Below are 19,550 nucleotides of genomic sequence, written 5' to 3'. Positions count from 1 at the left end.
ATAAAAAAAAAAAAAAAAGATAGAGTCAAAGATACGAGTATGGACCAGAGACAGATGTACCAATCTCATATATAACCTCAAGGTACACGTATTGTTGGGGAACTGAAGTCAGTTAAAAAAAGGGTGAAGTATTAAAGAAGAACACACAAGACTGAACAAGACAAGTGTTGAGGGTAGTGCTGGACTGTTTACATGGTGTCTACTCATGTCTCTCATTCTGCCTCTCGCGAGCATGCCCATTCCCAGTGACAGAAACATAACAGGAAAAAAATTAAGTGCTTGAGTAAAATCCACAAAAATGCTGAACTATACGATTTTAAGATAATTTTGCTCTCTATATTACAATTGTTACATGCGTCCTCGCCCCTGCTGCTGCATCCTGACTACGATAATCAAGTTGAAAAATACCCATCGATGGCTGACCACCTGTCAAACATCTCCTGACTCGTCTATAATAAAAAGATATTTACCATAGCTTTCCCCCCATCTCTATGTCCCAGTCATGTAGAAAATATACAAAATTATTCTCCAAATTTGCTCTCCCTCTAATTTTTCAGAAGTATTATAAAAATATACAATTCTCCAATAACAAAACTCTTAAAAGTCACATCTTTCATCTGTTAAATTATTCTCTCCATCCATCACTTTTAAGAGCTGACACCTCAACAAAACAAGACACCTGAGCTTCAATACACAAACCTTCTCCTTGTCTTATACATTCATCATCATAATCATCATCTTCCTCATCATCATCATCATCATCATTATCCTGACCCCATTCTGTCCATCATGCCACCCCGAGAATTCTGAAGTCTTAAATTTAATCCAGCTTATATTCCTCCTCTTCGTGATTTCACTCCGTGCCTTCATCACTGGTCAGCGAGACGGTTCTCGTATTTACTAAGGATGTTGCGACAGCGGCCCAGTTCCTTCCGCATCTCGGCCACTTCTTGTCGGAGCGCAGCGTTCTCTCTCTCCAGGTAGGCAGCGCGCACGGATATCTGGTTCTCCTTGAGACGGCGAGCATCTCGGGAACGCTTTGCTGCTTCATTGTTTTTATACCTCCTGGTCCAGTACTTCTCATCCTAAAAGAGGACAAACAAAAACAGCATATATTGATTATCATGGTTGATCAGGGAATTGAAGTATTGTTAGGCAGAAGTACTTCAATAAAATGATTAATGAACAGTCAGGCTTGTTTCTTAAGGAGTGTGTAGCGCTCTTCTACAGCTAAACTCCTTTTATGGTAATGTGGGTGTTTGGCCATGAATGAGCGTGGGACATGCTGCTTTCACATACCTCATCCTCAGCACTAAGTTCATGTCTGAGAGTAAATAAAATATGCAAACAGCCTAAATGTCCCACATCCACAGCTGAGGAAATTACATACAGCTCCAACACACAGGCAAATATTTTATGCTTTTCCATAAACCTCTCACTATTGTGAGTGTAGTAAAGTTTTTAAAAACGTCCCAATACCAACTTATATATCTCTCTTTTTGTTGTGTTGCTCTAGTGTTTCTTACTGTTCTGCCCCTTTCATACCTCGTCTTCAATGTTTTCAATGTGAGGTGCTTTCCCTTAATTTAGTAATATGTTCCCTTGAATATGAGCTAAAACAATCAGTTGAGAAAATTGATCTGTCACAATTTTGATAATTGATTTAGTCAGTTATCAAGTAATAATGCCAAACATTCTCCAGTTACAGCTTCTCAAATGTGAGCATTTGCAGCTTTTCTCATAGTTTATAGTGGTAAATTAAATGTCACTTTGAGGATATCACCTTAAGCTCTGACAGATTGTGATGGGCATTTTGTTGACAAAACAATTAATCAAATAGTTGAAGGTAAAAATAAAACTAGAATTAATTATATTTTCCCTTTAAATACATGATATGTGCCTTAAAACGTCTAATCGTGGCCTTAAATGACTTCCCGCCCACGGTTCCAACTGACCAGCACTGCTCTGAATTCTCCTGCTGCTGCAGTAAACACATCTGAGTTCACCCACCTTCATGTTATCAGGCACCAGGATCTTGCGGGCCTTCTTGATCATTGGCTGGGGCTTGAGCTCCTCTTCACTGAAGGAATGCCTCCTGGGGTCGAAGTTCTGCTGGCTAGAGGCGCTGGACATCGCCATGTCCGAAGGATCCATGTCAAACATTCCAACCACATCTGGCCCGCTGCCCGTGGGCGTCAGCAGAGGTGGACAGGAGGACGAAGAGGAGGAAGAGGGTGACTCACAGGACTCATTCATACTCGTTTGACTCCCTGGAATCACAAGGAAGATAAATTTGTTTCAGATGCTTTTCACCGACCTGCATTTAAACTGAAACTGATTTTACTGCCAAACGTACATAGAGGAGCTGATGACAGCAGGCCACTGTGATAATAATAGAAACACACGCAGCATTTCACCCTGATGACCACCAGATGGAAGCAGAGAGCTACGTTCTTGGCGTTATAAACAACAAACAACATTCCTTTGCCCTTAACTGATCCCAAAGAACTGAGGAGGTTTTTCAATCAGCTTTCATGGACATGAAGGACAGCAACAAGGGTAGGCTCGTGTTTAAAGAACGCACTGGGAATATGCCCTGCCATTACATATGATACAATTAAATAATATTATGTATAATAATAAATTACATTTTTTGCATACAGATAAACAGATATTATGGAGTTACAGGTTTCCGTAATACAAAATACTCCAAAATATACTTCTGTAACACAGATCACATCAATGTCAAGTACTAATACGATATCAGCTCAAAGAATTATTGATATATATGATTTATTACAAACCTCAAAACTGCTAAAAATTGAAAATCCAATTTAAAATAGTTTCATTATATCTCTCATTTCATATAATACTGGTTTAAGAAAAGCATAACTATAGTCCCTACATGCCTGGGAATTTAATAGCATCTCTTTAAGCAGCCTACAGACAAACCAGTGCTTTGACAAACTGACACATAACTACAGCTACATGAAATCAGTGAATGATATTGGCTTCTTTTATTAACCAAATCATTCAGAAATTCTGGTAGACCAAAGCCAACATCCAGAACTAAAAACCAATACAGAAATCTAAAAGTGTAAGTTATGTAACTTTCTACCCCCTCCCCTTAAAACCAGTTTCTTTAAATGGGGCCAGTATAGGGCTATACGTCACCCCACCCCCTTTTACCCCCTACATCTCCATACACAAACAGCTCAGTCAATATCCTTATTATAAATATAGTCAACCAAAAAAACAAACTTGAACCATCTCACAATTATAGGCTAATGATAGTCTGGAGTGTGTTAACTTCAAAGTGATCTTAACTTTAGTCTTTAATTTGACAAAGGGAGCCATTGTCAAACAGTATCACAAGCTCAGGGATAGACAGACACAAGACAGGATAGCTACTCAACGCCACAACATGGCAGCCTTACAAATGACAATAGAGTCGCAGCAGTCTAAACTAAACCTGTAAACCTTCAATTCCACAAAGCTGGCAATTAATGCAGACTTACAATGTGGAAACACTTTCCAAAAACAACATAATAAGTACTAAATGTGGTGTAATGGCCAAAAATCTTTAACTCTGGTGGTGGTGGGAAGAACAGGCAGGTTGTTGGTTGGAGAAAAACAAACCCATCCCCTCTATCTATGATGTGTTGTCACCTGCTAAACATGTTATCTGTGCGTCTGTAATATATGAGCAGCGATCACATGAGTAATGGCTGTGTATTGGCCAGATAATATGAGCACATATTCTCACACCAGTTACACGCTGAAGTGCGAACTGTTCCTAAATGATATTCCCATGTTCCACAGTGAGAGTGCCGCCATAACACTAAAAAATTAAAGTGTTTTCGTAGGCGCCAAGATGAAGTCAAGCCCATAGTACATAATCAGCAGGTCTAAAAGTCACCGAATCTTGATTTAAATAACAACCATGTGCTTATGACTAAACCAGGAGGCTTCGATGATTTTTGCTGCTTAAACCTGACAGCAGGTACCAGTGAGCGCAACCAACTGGTGTCGTGTTTTTTTGGAATGAAAACGTGCCAACCCTCACTTCTCCTGTGGTACATGGTTGCCTCTCTCTGTTTTTTGGGAAGCTCCGGAACGCAGACCTGCAAAGTAGATTTGGTGCATTTTTGTCCACGTGTCTCAACTCTCAGTGAACAGGAGGCTTTTGCTTTTGGAAAAAAACGGTCAAATATGTGACTAAATGCATTTCAGGACTCATACAACTGCATTCCACGAAGGACTGAAGCTGCTGTGGATGCAGAAAAACAGCAGCCCTACCCCTATTTAGGTACCTAATATACTCCAATGTTCATAGATGTTGCTCCATTTAATATTCATGAATCAGCTGTTGGTTGAGCACCTTTATAATACCACAGACTAGAATACAGCTTCCTTCTTTCCAGCTGAGGGTGAGATGAGGAGAATAACAACTTTAGCAAAGTCAAAATAATACTAACTTTTAGACTCAACGGTATTTTGTTTTTAAGCAGTAAGACTTATCATAATTATTTTCATGTAATTATTAGATTCCATATAAAGGGGCTGTAAACGAAATACATGGGCTTTTATCATGCAGTATGAATACATTATCAGTTTATGAACATGCCCTTTGTCACTAAAGGACTGAATTAAAGGTTCTGTGTCAGCGTCCTATACGATATAAAATTCTCCTCTGGATATCAGAGTACTTAATATCATTCAATGGTCATCAAATGTTCAGTTTGAAGTCCAGCAGCTCAGGGAAACTCTTCCTGTTGCTCAGTCTGTCCCTCCCCCCGTGGACTCCTCCTACATGTCTACTGGCCCTGCCTCTAGTTCTCTCACTCCAGTACTCTCAGCCTCTGCACGTGTACCGACGCGTGCACATGGCTGTGGCGTGTGAAGTGGGGAGAGATTTAAAGACACGCAACTGCAAACACTCCACACACTTTTCTCTCTCTCTCTCTCTCTCTCTCTCTCTCTCTCTCTCTCTCTCTCTCTCTTGGTACTGCTGTTGTGACCCTGCTGCACATTAATAATTGGCTGGGAGTGAATGCTGATTGTGTTGTACACTGCAGTACATAGATCACATGCCAAACCAAACCAAACCTCCTGGTCATTGCTATGAGACTGACTCATCAAATAGCTGAGGACATCTATCTTTACTGCACCTTTTTTCCAAATTCTTCACCTCTCGCCAATACCTTATCCAGCACCATGCTACAATATGAAAAACAAATTTCAGCCGATGTTAAGCAGCCATTTCTAGACTCTGTGTTTTCTCTGTCAAGTTGACTTTGCATTTAGAGCCATGTGACTGTACCTCCTGCCTTCAGTTTGACCCCATAGGACAGAAAAATGCTTTGTCACCACAGGATTTATTATAAACTCAAAGAAGAATTTAAGTGCTGAATCACTAGCCCGTGGGAACATTTTAAGCACAGTAAATAACCTTGATTGCATCTCAACCATTACTGAATTGTAGGGTCTACTAGTCTCATATCAGTGACAAGGGACAATTTGTTTCTTTCAGCTTGTAAACTGCACAAAGTTTCCAGAACCCTCTTCCATGATATTGCTGTTGTGAGCTGATATGGACAAACCTTGAAGAATGAACTGTCCTTGTTCATGTTTTTTTTTTTTTTTTTTACTCTCTGGTTCAACTGTGTGTCTATTCCCTCAAGAACAAAATGCTCCATGTCATTAAACTCACCATGCAGACAGTCAGTTCCTCCTGCAAGGCTCTGCGGCTGAGCCACCTCCAAACCAATGAGTGATGGGGAAGAAGAGGAAGAGGGCGAAGAGGATGAAGAGCCAGGTGGGGATGAGGGCGGTAGGCACTGGGAGCTCTGGCTGGGCACAGCTGATGGGGAGCTCTGTGAGGGGATCTGGGCTGAACTGGAGCTGTTGTTGTTATGCATGCTGCCCATTCCATTTTCAGTCAGAAACTCCTCCAAGTCCATGTATTGAAGCTGGAAGAGCCCCCCATCTGCAGGCAGGGTGCGATCCCACAGAAGAGGCCCCAAAAATTGGTTGAAACTTCCTCCTCCATTTCCACTACCTCCTCCACCACCTGATCCACAGCCATTATTGTTATTACTGCTGCCTATTCCACTGCCATTCCTCATGGGGCACACGCCCAAGGAGTCCTCATCAAGGTCCAGTCTGTCTTTGTCTGCTAGAGAGTGGAGAGTTGAGTCATTATTAGTTCAGGATGAAGACGTTGAAAAATTACTTTGGTGCAACTTTAGCATCTTTCAGTGAGAAACAAGAAAGTTCTAGTACCTAAGGTTTTCTTTTTAGATATTTGAATATGGCCTCTGACAAATGGATGCTAACATCAACTCCCCATATTTGTGCAGAACTAAATGGGATGGCAGGTGTATCCATAAGATACACCTCTGCAAATTCTCCCACTCTTTCCATGACCCATACTCACACACACACAAATACACAATCACAGATGGACCAGATGGTAGCTGAATTGCAGCATTAGACAGGAGCTGAAACCAATTTGTTGTCATAACATATACGTAAGCTCCTCAACAAATCCCACAATAGCTGAAGATACGTTTTGGCACAAAAGGCAACTGGAACGCATGCCTGCACAGTACCACAGCTAAACCAAAAGATGCTATCACTCATTGTAATCTGGATCTGAATCTGAAGTCGCAGCAGGGATTATAGTCCAGGTGAATACTCAGAAGGATCATGGAAGAGTCATCATGGACATGTGTGATGGTGAATCAGACTTTTGTGTGAAAATCTGTGTCATTAACTATGATAAGTAATACAACGTATCTGTATTACAATAACAGTGGCAGTGGGTGGAACAGAGGGGTATGATTTATTCATGCTCTGTCACTGCATATATTGAAGACAGACTGTGTCAGGTGCTAGTGCTGCACATTCAACATAAACAACAATGTAACATAGTATTAATTCACCAAATGAGAGACTTTTTCACCTTTTGCATCACTGGGGTTTTTTAAACGCTGGTCTCCCTTCATGGGGTGCTGCAGGAGGGATTTCAGACCTGCCATAGAGTTGAGATGCCCCCCTGTGAGGGAGCCTGCAGGCTGAGTACAACTTCCAAACTGTGGGCTTGCGCCTGCTGGTAGGTCGGGGGTCGGAAGCTGGGAGAGCTGCCTGGACATCCTGGACCAGACGGGGTCACAGAGAGACACCTGGGGTACTTGAAGGGGCGAGGCTATCTGACTGGAGTATCTTCCAATAGGACAAGTGTGCTGGATGACTCTGCATGTGTGTGCAGCAGGGGTGGGGGTGGAGGGTAGAAAGAGAGAGAGAGAGAGAGAGAGAGAGTTTTGAGAAGTGTCCATGCAGAATAGAGCAACCATTGTATTGAAATTACAAGTATGACCATTGTATTAATGACAGTTTTATTATACTTTAAAACTTCCAATAAATAACATGCAACTTTTACCTTCCCCTTGTAGTTATTAAGGCTTCCTTATTTCCTTACAGAAATATTTTCATCGAAGTATTCCATTGTATCAAAACTGTGCAGTAGATCAAGCTGTTATTCTCAGAGGAATAGTGTGGGAGGGACAGTCAGACCATCTGAGTAGGAATACTGTCCATGATAAAAAAAAATGCAAAGGCGTGAAAAATGACAATGAGACCCAGAGACTGCACGGACAGGAAAATGTTGCAATTAAAAACTTGTAGAGTAATCTCCCGAGTTAATGGTCCGGTGTTCAAAAAGAAGACCCCAAAACAGTTGCAAAGCAAACCTCCGTCAAAACAAAACAACCTAAGAGACACGGTGTCCACAGAAAAACACACACACAGCGACGAAAGCAGTGGCTGACTTGGTCAGATGACAACTTGTATTGGTGTTTCTCTCCTCTCTGCTGTCGCGCTCTGCTGTCCGTCGGGGGGGGCGGGGGAGGAGGAGGAGGGGTCGTTTCCTCTTTCTCTGTCTGTACTTTTGTGCATCCGGTGGATCCAGTCACGGGCGCACGGGCTTGGGTCTGTGTCTGGGCCGCGCGACGTCCACGTCCGACCGTCCTCCTTCGTTCTCTCTCTCTCTCTCTCAGCTGGAACGGACACGGGAAGTTCACGTGACGTCACACCTCGCGGAACAAGCGAGCGAGGCGCGAGGGGGCGGGGCGGTGTTTAACAGATCTCTCTGTCCTCACTTATTATTTATGAGACACACCTACCCTCGTGCCACATCTCGAGTAGAGGCGGCTGTTTGTTTTGTCTGACAGGTACAAACATGGTGACTTCTCTCAGTTTGTTTTAAACTGCATCAGTGGAGATATAGTTTGTTTGAGCTTTAGTATGATGAGTAAACTGACTCTATACGACTGAGCCTGATTTCCATCACAAACAACTAATTTAATTATGTCCAGGATTACTGGTTCAAAACGTTGCCCATCTCTATTAGAGCATAGATTTGTCTTTCTATAATAATCAGTTAGAGCTGCATGGCTTTTCCAGTTTCCTTGTAATCCACAGAAAACGTGAGTGTGCCGTTTTTTCAGGCGAGAGGAACGCTTCAGCACGTTGCCTCCCGGTGTACAATAGCTGTTCCATATCACGTGTATCAGGCACGCGGAGACCAGTCCTGGCCGCTCGCGGCTCTGGCTCCGATTGGCTTCGGTAATTCGTCGCTCCGCCCACGAAGAGCTGTTATTGGCCAGAAATAGGTCGAACATACCCGCCCGCTCGGATTCCCCTCATGCATGCCCCTGCCGCGTGAGGCCAGTTCGAAACACAAAAAGCGCGAGGGCTGTCTAGTCTATACTGTACATGCAGAGCACATGCAAAACATAGCGCGCCACAAGAATCCGCCTCTTTGTGTGTTTTCCAGAGTTGGCATGAAGGAGTTGACAAGTAAATTGCTGGCGGACTGAAGTCATCACATATCAAAGCTTTAGTGAATATAGAGTCCATGAATATTATGCAATAAAAAAGAGAGTAATATTGAAAGTAACTGTGCAGCTGTTGTGGGACCCCAAAACTGTAACCACCTGCCCCCACCACCTAAGGCAAGAGTGGGTATGAATCATCATATTTTGTTTACAAGCAAAACAGATGGATTTTATCACCAATCTGAATGCAAACAAACACACGTGTGCCCTAAAAATAAAGTTAACATGTCCCACATATCAACTCCATCACTTACAGGTCTAACGAAATCACAACATTGTGGCTGGGCACTCAAACTATCAAAGACTGAACTTGCAGCTGATTTTCTATCTTGAAATTATTGAATTGGAATGACAGAAAGGGTGTCATTACCAAATAATCTTATATTTTAAAGCAGTGAATCTATAGTTGACACAAATGAATAATTACATGAACTGGATTTAATCCCTATAACATACTAATTTCTGGACGGTGCCGTTTTATCTAAATGTAGCTAAATTTAACTGCTCATGAATACGAGTAAAGCTCAAGCATTTTGTTTACTTTGTGGCATTTATCTTGTAGTAAACAGCAGGCAGTCCCATAATTCACACAGTCATACAACACTCTCCCATCCACCTCCCTATCAGTGCAAAATCCATGTGACTGCCTCACTCATCCACACCAGGCCAACAGTACGGTATAAATGAGTTTCTTACTGCCATCTTGTGGAGCTAGAAGTGAAGAGTTTTACACAGCCATTTATTTCAAGTATAGTGATAATATACTGTAAATTTGAATGATTGAAAACCGTTCCATTACATTGGAGTAATCTGGCCAATAACATAGGTAAGCCTAAGAACTTTGATGAAATTTATTGGTATATCAACTACATCCTGAAATCCATTTAATTCACAGAGTGATATGAAATTCACAAAGGACATAAAGCTAAATATTATTGTAAAACTTCAATACTGACTTTGGTAACAGTTACATCTTACTTATGTTCATTGACTAGCAGTTTGCACCATCTGTGTGGGTAACTTTGAATCAGAAATGAAAGGGAAAACAAATGATTACACTTAAGGTTTATTCATTGCTGAAATATAATCAACTACTGACTTCTCAGTAAATAATGTGATAGAAATCTACTAAAACTATCATTTTTCTTTAGAAGAAAAAAAACAAGGCTTGACAGGGGTATGAACATTTCATATGTGAATAAAGTGACAATATGTACTTAAAACTTATTTTTCTTTAAAAGAAAAAAAAACAAGGCTTGACAGTAAGAATATGATTGCAACTCAGCAAAAAGTAAAATGTAGAAGGGGTTAAGTATAAGATTGGCATGAAGACTGATTGGGTTACACACATAAATACATGGAATATTATTTTTGTTTCTATTATGATAGGTCCTTGTCTTTAACACACCGTGAAGTACTGTAGAAATAATCACTGCTAAAAAGAGCATACAAATAACATGAGATAAACATGTGTTACAGTCCACTTGTTTAACCTGTTTTCAATCTCTTGGTATAAAAGCTAAGAATATCTCAAATAAATGAAGTAAAGTGAACATAATAAGCAAGGCTTTTTGTAAGTTTCTTCATTTTGGCAGGAGAGGGATCCTTGTAATGCTAATTACCAGCAACTTTGACATTTTATCTATATGTGATTAAATCACTAGGGAATATAGAGTAACTTTCAAATCAAGTTTTACACTACAAACTTCTGGGGATATACTGAATAAACCATCACATACTGTAGGAGTGATTTCACAACCTCAGCAAAAAACTTGACCAGAGAACAAACATGCACTGACAAACTATCAACAAAGGTCTTTGTCCCCATGTCCCTACTCCTAATAAATGCACTTTACATTTTAAAAAAAATCCTCAGAGCCTCTACGTGAACAACAACAAGACAAAGTACACAGCAGAGACGTTTATCATACAGCAAAAGGTGTAGCAGGAATTCTAGTTATGGGGAAGATACATTAGCAGGTCATTTCACCTAAACTTGTCTATTAACTGCACAGTGTCAGCCAAGCATAGTGTCAATGCACTTAAGGGGTTAATGATCCTATGCAAACAGTCTTTGTAGACACCTTCCAATATAAACTGGAAGAATTTCTGGTGATATTATATAGGATGCTCTACAGTAGTTGTTAACACACTCATTCTAATAGTCAGCAGAGTAGATGTCAACGGAGACATGAGACAAATTCTCCTAAAGGCAGCATTTGCCTTTTCATGTCCCTTTTTTTCTCACTTTCCCATTTTAGAACTGAAATATCCCTCTTGTATGCCACTCTTTTCAGATACCAGGATGTTCAGTATCTGTATGGTCCCTGTAAGAATGGCATTTCCTCCTGACCCTCGCAGGTCTGTCTCTCTCCTGGTCTCTTTGAAAGCTTCAGCCTCTTCGCATCTCCTCTCTGCAGTCCTTTAGCCCTGCGGCGGCAGGACACCTTGTGCCTGTGGAGAAGCGTAGCATTCCAGAAGCGAGCGGAGCAGCGTCGGCAGGAGAAAGTCCCTCTGGCACGATGGGAGGCCCGATGCACGAAGGCTGCCAAAGGCCTGTGAGACTGCTTCCCGCATACACTGCAGCTTAGTCGCTCCTGAGTGGTCGAGGCTTTTTGTGGGTGTTTAACTGCCATGTGAACTAGCAGTCCCGCCTTACGGGAAAACACAGAATTGGGGCATATAGGACAGCCAAAACGTTTCACAGGGACCTTGAGAGACGACAGGATCTGCACCTTCATTCCCCCAGTGTTGACAAGCTTATACCCACCACCACCTGATCCTCCTCCACGCCTAATTGTCAAACGAAGAGAGCCTTGTTTTTTATTCAACTGCCCTCTTATAGTACAACTTATCTTTCTCTTCTTTTTGCTTCCATCGAATCTGACTAAATCTTGGGATTCCCATTTATTTTCCCTCCAATCTCTCCTGTCGGACTTTTTTTTTTTCTTCTTGTGGCGTCTCATTTCATCGTTTGACAACTGGATGCTGCAGTCGAGGTGTTGGTGGGGCTGGGTACCTGACTGATGATGAGGATGATGGTGGGAGTGATGATGATGGTGATGCAGATGATGATGTTCAGTGGAGGGCAGTTCCGTAAGGGGCTGGAACGGGGCTGTGGTGTGCAGCGTGCGGCTACGGGATCCAGCTGGGTATATGTGCTCTCCTTTCACCCCGGCTGGGGAGTGTGGGTGCTGAGGGGGCATGATTGTAGAGTTTGGAGGCAGAGGCTGGGAGTAAGTTGGGGCATTAGAGGCTGAAGATTGGGCTGCTGCAGCATCATAAAAGAGTGGAGAATAACCAGCTGGAGGCTGCGGGGGCGCCTGTTGGTGGCTATGAGTGACGACGCTAAGACTCTGCCCTCCATGGCCCTCTGTTGAGGGAGCCATCTGTAGCAGGACATTGGTGGCAGCCTCGCTCTCTGATGTTGACTGATTAACATCACTCCCACCTCTGTTGTCTCCAGACCCACTGCTGCCCTCTTGCGGGTTAGACGGCTCACCGCGGGTCATCCCATGCTGTGACTGCCTATGTCGAGTGAGACTGTTGGAGTAGGCAAATGCTTTCCCACATACCTCACAGCAGAAGAGCTTTTCACCCCCGCCTTCATGAACCGTCTGGTGATGAGCAGTCAGGTGGAAGTGATGGCGGAAAGACTTCCAACATATAGCACAGGTGTAGAGCCGAGGCGGAGGTGGGGGCTGTGGTTGGGGTGGGGGGGGAGGCTGTGGCTGAGGGTTGGTGTCTTGAGGCTTGACATCTTGAGAGTGAGGGTAAGAGTAATAGGAGGAGGTGCTTGGTGCTTGGTTCTGGCTCCTGTCTTGGGCCACGCTACATTGAGGGTTTGGGTTAAAGCTGTTTAGGTTCTCCGCAGCTGGTGTTGTGGGCACCTCTTCCAGCTCCCCTTTCTGGTGGAGTTTGCTGTGCCTCCTGAGGCTCTGGGAGTAACCAAACTCTTTCCCACAGATGCTGCATTTGTAATTCTTTGCCCCAGAGTGGACTGTTTGATGCTTGCTAAGGTGAAAAGCCTCTCTGAAATACTTTCCACAGACAGTGCAGTGATGGGGCTTTTCTCCAGTATGGATGCGGTCATGCCTGCGTAGGGTCTCGCGACGTGCAAATCCCTTGCCACAGACACTGCAGAGGTGTGTGCGTGGGAGCCCACTTGGCCCCATTCTGGGGGTGTATTGCCTACGTTTTGGGGGCTGTCCACCGGCTGCAGGATCTTTCTTAGCTCTGGGTTTGCGGGGACGTTTTGGTTTGGAAGTAGGATTCTGTGGGTTGCTGCTCATAGCCTCCTGGCTCCCACCACCTCTGAAATTCTTATCCATACCAGATGTGGATGAAGGTGAGCCCAGAGGACCTAAACCAAGACCACCTAGTAGACCTCCTATGATGTCTCCCCTATCATCCCCTCTATTTCCACTGTTACTAGCTGCTGTTATAGCAGAGATTGCATTATTGACAGAGCTAGTGACATCATCCTCTGAGTCATCCAGTAGAGAAGAAAGGGGCAGGTGGGGCTGTTGCTGCGGATGGTGGTGCTGGCTGTGGCTCTGTGAGTGTGGATGCAGTGTTGGGGCCAAGGGTGCCTTTCTCAGAGCTGGGCCGGCCATCCCACTTCCACAGGGGGAGGCACCAGAGTAGCATGGAGATGGATTACCTTGAGAACGGTGGTCATCATGGTAGCCTGTGTAACGATTCCGAGAGTAGTCAGTGGGGTATTTACCATCTGTTCTGTCCCTGTCATTTGAATTCCCTCCCCTTCCAGACTGATACAGACCATCACATCCTAAACCTGATTTAGGTTCTCCTTCCCCCACAATGATTACACCATCTTCTTCCTCAGTTTTCCCATAAATAACCCCTCTATTGCTCTGATAAGTTCCCCCTCCTCCATTACCTCCTCCACCCCCTCCCCCGACTCTGTCCTCACCATCAGTTCCTGTCTTGCTGCCCCGTTGTTTGGGTCCCCTACCTGGCTTGCCGCAGGTGCCTGAGGCAGCATGGTTGAGTAGAGAGGTGCTCTCACGGAAGGCACGACCACAGGCGGGACATCGGAATGGCTTTTCCTCATGTATCTTCTCATGGCGTGTCAGTGACTCTCTACGATTAAAAGCCCGAGAGCAGGTGGAGCAGCCATATGGGCGGGCTGAAGAGTGTATAACACCATGTTGCAGGAGGTGCCCTTTTTTCTTAAAGCCTTTGCCACAATCAGGGCAATGAAATATTTTGTCTGGGCTAGGACAAGAATTGGATGAGGGTTGGGTAGTTTCTTGGGTCGAATGGGGAAGGCTTGGGTCAGGCTGTGATTTAATGTGAACAGGGTTTGGGCCAGTAGTGGCAGTATTGCTAGTACCTGCTGTGGTTGGCTCATGCATGCGCAAATGCCTGCGAAGGCTTGAAAGGTGAGGGAAGCTTTTGCCACACTCCCCACAGCTATAAACGGGCTCTGTATCTGAGTCTGTGGGGTTGGGCTGCATTGAGCTCTGGTTATCAGATTTAGAAAGGTGAGAATCATTAGTAACCAGTACTGAGGCAGCAGTGGAAGAGGGAGCAGAGGAGGAGGAGGAAGAAACTACTGATGAGGATGAAGATGATGAGGCAAGAAGGGATGATGGGTCTCCACCCATGTTTGACATACCAACCCCACTCCCAATTAAAGCTGGAGGTTGACCATGACTCAGCCCTCCATTACTACTAGAGCTGGGATTACCACTGTGGCTGCTGTGGCCATGATTGCTACTGCTATTACTACTGTTATCAGATTTTCTCTGTGGCAAATAGCCAGCCATAGCTTTCTTCCTCCTACTGCTGCTGCTACCACTACTACTACTTCCACCTCCACTGCTTTCCCCTTTACCATCATCCTTAGATAAGGATAAATGAAGTGGCAAGGGGAGGGGCAAACCTGCTTCCTGCTGCATCAGAGAAGCTATTTGATTTGATGACAGTACAGGGATGCCCTGGAAGTCAAAGCCACCTAGGGATGAGGGTTGGGAGCCTGGGTGGAGCGGGTGGTGAGGATGAGAATGAGAGTGAGGATGAGAAAGGGTGTGAGGTGGAAGCTGTTGCTGCTGGGGAGGCTGCTGTGAAGTCTGCTGTGGCTGGGTAGTGGAGTGGCCATGTGAGTGAGAGGAATGCAAAGCAGGAGGCGGAGCGAGGCTAGTACTAGGCTCCCCACCTGTCTGACTTAAACCAATCCCTAAGTGGTTATGGGTTCCCTGTTGAACAAGAAATTGTTCTAAACTAGCGTTAGCAGGCACCCCAGAAAGAAAATACTGATTAGCAGCTAACATGCAACTAAACTGTTGGTGAAGGCTCCGTGCATCAGACTGGGCCCCAACCAACTGGTGTCCCAATGAGCTGACTGCACTGCTGCTGGAGGGGTTATTAGAGGTGGCCACAGAGGTTGAAGGGGAAGGAGAGGAAGAGGAGGGACCGGGTGATGCCTGGGGGACAGAGAGGCCAGGATGCAGAGGAGGAGGGGGTGGAGGTGCTGATGTTACTAATCCTCCTAATCCCCCAGCACTCCCACTACTGCTACTTCCCCCAGCAAAGTGCTCAAAGCGGCCTACACCTGGGTGTAACTGCTCCTGTGCTAGTGCTGCCTCAGACGGGTGGAAAGAGCGCAGGAACTGTGGGTAGCCTGAAGAATGGCTTGAGCTGCTGCTGCTCATCTTGCTTGACTTTGAACGAGAGCTCTGAGATGAGGAAGGCTGTTGTTGTAAAGGTGGGGGAGGAGGGGCACTCATCTTGGCAAAAATGGAGGCAGAATCAGAAAAGGCGTTACCTCTAGACCCCTGCAGGGGGCCCAAGCCAAGTCCAGACAGAAGAGCTCCAGAAGACTCAGCCTGCTGCTGCTGCTGCTGCTGGAGTTGATGCTGGTGAAGTTGCACTTGCTGTTGATGCTGTAGTTGTCGATCTAAACCAAGGCCTTTGAACTGGTGGGCCTGGTGCCCACTTAACATCTCTATAATGTCCAGATTGTATTTTCCAAATTGGAACATTTCCCACTCACTGGCACATGGGGGTGCAGGGGCCAAACCTCCAGCGCTAGGAGCGGCAACAATGATCCCACCACTGACTGGTGAAAGACAAACAAACTTTACCCTAAGGGTGAGGTTATGCTACTTTTTTCAGAACTACTTGAAAGTCAGCTTAAATCTTAAGTTCGTTTCTCCAGATAGTTTACTTCTGGTGCTGCTACTCCCTCTTGTTCATCCACTGCCCACACTCTACTTCCAAAATGAGTGGGGTAGCCAGGAAGATGAGTTTATGATCAAAGGCTAAAAGTGTCTTTTTGACAAGTAGATGAGTTCCACCTAATTTCAAAATTGCTTAGAATAGCTTTATTGAGAAGCAGTTCAAATGACTTCTTCTTGTTTCCTTTGAGAGTTACAGCGTTGATATTTTCCTTCATCTAAGATTCCTCATCCGTGTTCAGCCAAGAAGTTCCTATAGCTGGAAAAACAAAATTCAAAACAGACATGAAAGTCATAGAGGGGAACAAGGCTATTATTTATAATAATATTCCACTTACTGTCCCTTTGATATTAGGTCAAAGGCGAATAGGCCTTTAACCTATAACGAGGTGCCCCATCCCCCATCCATGTATTGTAACATGACAAAATATAGAAACGTATCCCACATTCAGTGGATAATTTAAATTCATTCAATATTGTTATTACAAAGTCACAATACTTATGCTGACAAACAGTATGACACAAGCCATCAAGGAGATGATATAAATTATTTTTTCTTCTACATATATATATTTCATACCACAAATTAATACTTGATATATTAAGTTTTTGTTATCGCTTCTTGTTTATTCAGCACTTTGTCTACCAAAGGTTTATTATTATTGTGAGCCAAATCACCACTCAGCTTATATGAGAAATGTGATCAAGATACACTTCAAAACGGAAAAACTGTACATTCTAACTTATGTCAGGTGAAGTAATACAAATCTGAACAGTTCAAGATATCTCTTTATAGATATTCCTATTTTTACAATATAGATATTCAACATTTTATATTTTATAATAACTTACCATGATGTGGTTCTGCTGGATTGCAGCACAACCAGAATTGTTGCATGAATGCCAATTCTTTTTTTTCTTTAGGTTCATATTTACTAAGGAGGCAAAAGTTATTTTCAACATTCTTACTGTTTAATGCAAAAAGCTGGTCATACCAGGTTTCTGCCACAAAAGCAAGAGAAAGGAGGCAGAGGTTACTAATTTATCAAAGCTACTTTGGAGATTTTATTACAATATTGAACACTGGCCTACCTACCCCCTTTATTCTTATATGCTGCAGCAGTTCTGTGATGTACAGTATTTCAAATATTTATTGAGGAGGAGGCACAGACAGAACACAGTGAGGCGTGGTAGTGTTGTATGAAAAACCACACAATACAGCAGATGTCTCGCTTTTGCGTAAATGCAGGTGTGTGTGTATGTAACTGATTATTTGGATTATACCCACACTACTTACACTGGTGGCACCCCGGCTACATTTTACCACTTGTGCAGTCACAATTCTACAATTCATGACTTGTAATTGTTACCACAAAAAAAAGTTGACCGTTTCCCAGTCCACAGTTTGTTTTAACAGGAGATCCAATATCACATGAGCAAAGATGAAACAATGCATTTGCCAACTTGCAGTCATTAAAATAACACTTCTCATACTACAATCCATGTTTCAAGCAGAGTCAGATCAAAACAGTTGATGAAGACAGGCTGTACTGCAATGTGTCTTTTTATTTATTATTCTTTGAAAACATATGTTTTTGTGGCTTTTATGGTTTTACTGTTGCACAGTGTTTGCCGTCAGGGTGCGCACAACATTTTGACAAAATCAACCATCATAATGGCATAAATTAAAAAGACCACCGTTGGCAAAAAATAATAATTGTGCATAAGAATATAGCTCAGTTTAGGAAGTTTTTGTGTCCCTTGTTTTCCTTTTCAGCAATAAAATATTCATTAGTCATTAGTATGGCACCACACACCAGAGAGCAATTATAATGTATTCAAATGCAGGTCAAACTGCTGATTATTTTCATCAGATCCTTGTTTAGAACTTAAGTTAGCACATTTTCTAGCCCAGAGGTGCACCATACTTGCAGTAATGACTTTTTACCAATGCCCTGCCTTATTTCTTTCTTTGTTTGTTTATTACCAGACCGACTCAATGGGAAGCAGTGTAGCAGTCTAAAATCGAAAATCAGTCCATATAATGTCAAAATATGTGGGGTTTATTTTTGCTTCATAAATGTTATCATAGAAATATTTGCTGTGGGCCTGAGTAGCATAATGAGGGTAATTACACAGTGTCAGAAGCTGTGTATTACCTTATCATAGGTCAAGAGCTGATATCAAGGTAAATCCAATCATACTGCACATACTTCATTCTGGCTACAGTTCACTTTGTATTTTGATACATTTGTATTCATATCAATAGCACTTTGCTACTTGGTGCACTACTCTGTGAGATACTAAATCGTTTTTCTTTGTACTTGTACTCACTATGTGCAATGGAAATAATTGAATCGTATCTAAATTATCACCATCTACCAACAATAGATTAAGTCTATGCAAATAAACTATAAATCCAGTTAAATACACTTATATCCAAAAAAAAGGGGAGAATAGAAAATGTAACTGTTGCATTATGCACAATTCTTTAATTACATAAAGGTAAGTTGTTGTCTATGTTAAAATGTCACACTATGTTACTTGTTAAAAGCCTGAAAGTACACTTGCTGTGGTAGAATCACTCACTTTGAATCTCATTTTGCTCACCTCGTAAAATCTTACCGTTTCCTCTAATCGATGCGATGAACCTAGCGGGGAGTGAGCTCCCCTGGTAGATGAGGGAGATAATCTATCGCATATTTGACTGCCTCTCATTTTAATGTAAATCAGCAATCCTGTGAAGAGGGACAGAAATGCTAAAATTAACATCAGTATCACACTCACACTCCACAATGTAAACATTAGCAGTACGTTTCAGGCGCAAGTAATAACGGATGCACTAGAGGTGGCATCCTGTAATAGTATTGGCTAACATTTCGAGAAAAAAAAGAAAACATTGGACGCGCTTGGATGCAAAACTTCACGGTTCTCCATTGCATCATATTTTTACACTGGCTCAGCGTGTTTAGCAATTTGGTGCCACACGCAGTCTGGAAAACCACATTTCCACGGTTGCTAACGTTAGCCATCAATCCAAACCACATTATTAAAAGCATGCCGACTACCGTTAACATTACGATGCTAGCGTTAGCATATACATCTGCGTAACCTATATTCGGCAAATGTTTACCTACGCATCCAGTTGCGGAGCACGGTTGCAGATGGATGAGGCCTGTCACGCCTTCTTCTGACTGCCTAGCTAGCTATCACCGCTTCCATTTCTGCGTGCTGTTTTCCAGTCGTTAGCCAGAGCCATTTTCACTGATGCTGAGCTGGGTGAACGCGTACACCGTGCCCCCCAGAAATCAACGCCGACGGGTACTGCAGCCGCCTCCTCGCCATTTCATTTCGATAGTTTGCGCTGGCAGGGAGTTTTTGCTAAAGATTTCGACGGCCGAGAGGGATTTGGATGGTCGGTGATAATATTTTTGGGTAAAAGTGA

General features: G+C 43.2%; 2 protein-coding genes across 9 annotated transcripts; both read right to left on the bottom strand.

Moving 5' to 3' along the window:
* On the bottom strand, positions 1-8,033 carry LOC111229993 (hepatic leukemia factor-like). 2 transcript variants are annotated; one of them, XM_022756522.1, is made up of 5 exons: positions 7,445-8,033; positions 6,968-7,257; positions 5,714-6,178; positions 2,011-2,270; positions 1-1,085 (listed from the first exon to the last, which is right to left on the bottom strand). In XM_022756522.1, the coding sequence occupies exons 2-5, from the start codon at positions 7,155-7,157 to the stop codon at positions 870-872; spliced, it is 1,131 nt and encodes a 376-aa protein (XP_022612243.1). In that variant the 5' UTR covers positions 7,158-7,257; positions 7,445-8,033; the 3' UTR covers positions 1-869. The 2 variants fall into 2 exon arrangements, with proteins under 2 accessions (XP_022612243.1, XP_022612244.1); XM_022756523.1 differs by having other exon boundaries at positions 5,714-6,175.
* A 1,917-nt stretch (positions 8,034-9,950) lies between these two features.
* Positions 9,951-19,550, bottom strand: LOC111229969 (zinc finger protein 865-like). Of its 7 annotated transcripts, none has more exons than XM_022756482.1 (5): positions 19,239-19,550; positions 18,731-18,843; positions 16,958-17,040; positions 13,837-16,364; positions 9,951-13,590 (listed from the first exon to the last, which is right to left on the bottom strand). In XM_022756482.1, the coding sequence occupies exons 4-5, from the start codon at positions 15,908-15,910 to the stop codon at positions 11,210-11,212; spliced, it is 4,455 nt and encodes a 1,484-aa protein (XP_022612203.1). In that variant the 5' UTR covers positions 15,911-16,364; positions 16,958-17,040; positions 18,731-18,843; positions 19,239-19,550; the 3' UTR covers positions 9,951-11,209. The 7 variants fall into 7 exon arrangements, with proteins under 7 accessions (XP_022612203.1, XP_022612206.1, XP_022612204.1 ...); XM_022756485.1 differs by lacking the exon at positions 16,958-17,040 and having other exon boundaries at positions 13,837-14,052; positions 15,694-16,364; XM_022756483.1 differs by lacking the exon at positions 16,958-17,040 and having other exon boundaries at positions 18,716-18,843.

The sequence above is a fragment of the Seriola dumerili genome, unplaced genomic scaffold, assembly GCF_002260705.1.
Source record: "Seriola dumerili isolate Sdu_G_001 unplaced genomic scaffold, Sdu_1.0 BDQW01000258.1, whole genome shotgun sequence".
Taxonomy (NCBI): domain Eukaryota; kingdom Metazoa; phylum Chordata; class Actinopteri; order Carangiformes; family Carangidae; genus Seriola; species Seriola dumerili.
The sequence above is the reverse complement of the archived record's forward strand: the minus strand, read 5'-3'. Positions and strand labels throughout refer to the sequence as shown.

What these genes read in the sequence shown, in the direction of transcription:
- LOC111229969 (XM_022756483.1), bottom strand. Translation starts at nt 15,910, where the DNA reads ATGTTCCAATTTGGAAAATACAATCTGGACATTATAGAGATGTTAAGT. An exon ending in CAGCAAGACAGGAACTGATG is followed by an intron (nt 13,591 to 13,836) that starts GTGAGGACAGAG and finishes ATCGTTACACAG; the next exon opens with GCTACCATGATGACCACCGT.
- LOC111229993 (XM_022756522.1), bottom strand. Translation starts at nt 7,157, where the DNA reads ATGTCCAGGCAGCTCTCCCAGCTTCCGACCCCCGACCTACCAGCAGGC. An exon ending in AGGAACTGACTGTCTGCATG is followed by an intron (nt 2,271 to 5,713) that starts GTGAGTTTAATG and finishes TTGTGATTCCAG; the next exon opens with GGAGTCAAACGAGTATGAAT. An exon ending in TGGTGCCTGATAACATGAAG is followed by an intron (nt 1,086 to 2,010) that starts GTGGGTGAACTC and finishes GTCCTCTTTTAG; the next exon opens with GATGAGAAGTACTGGACCAG.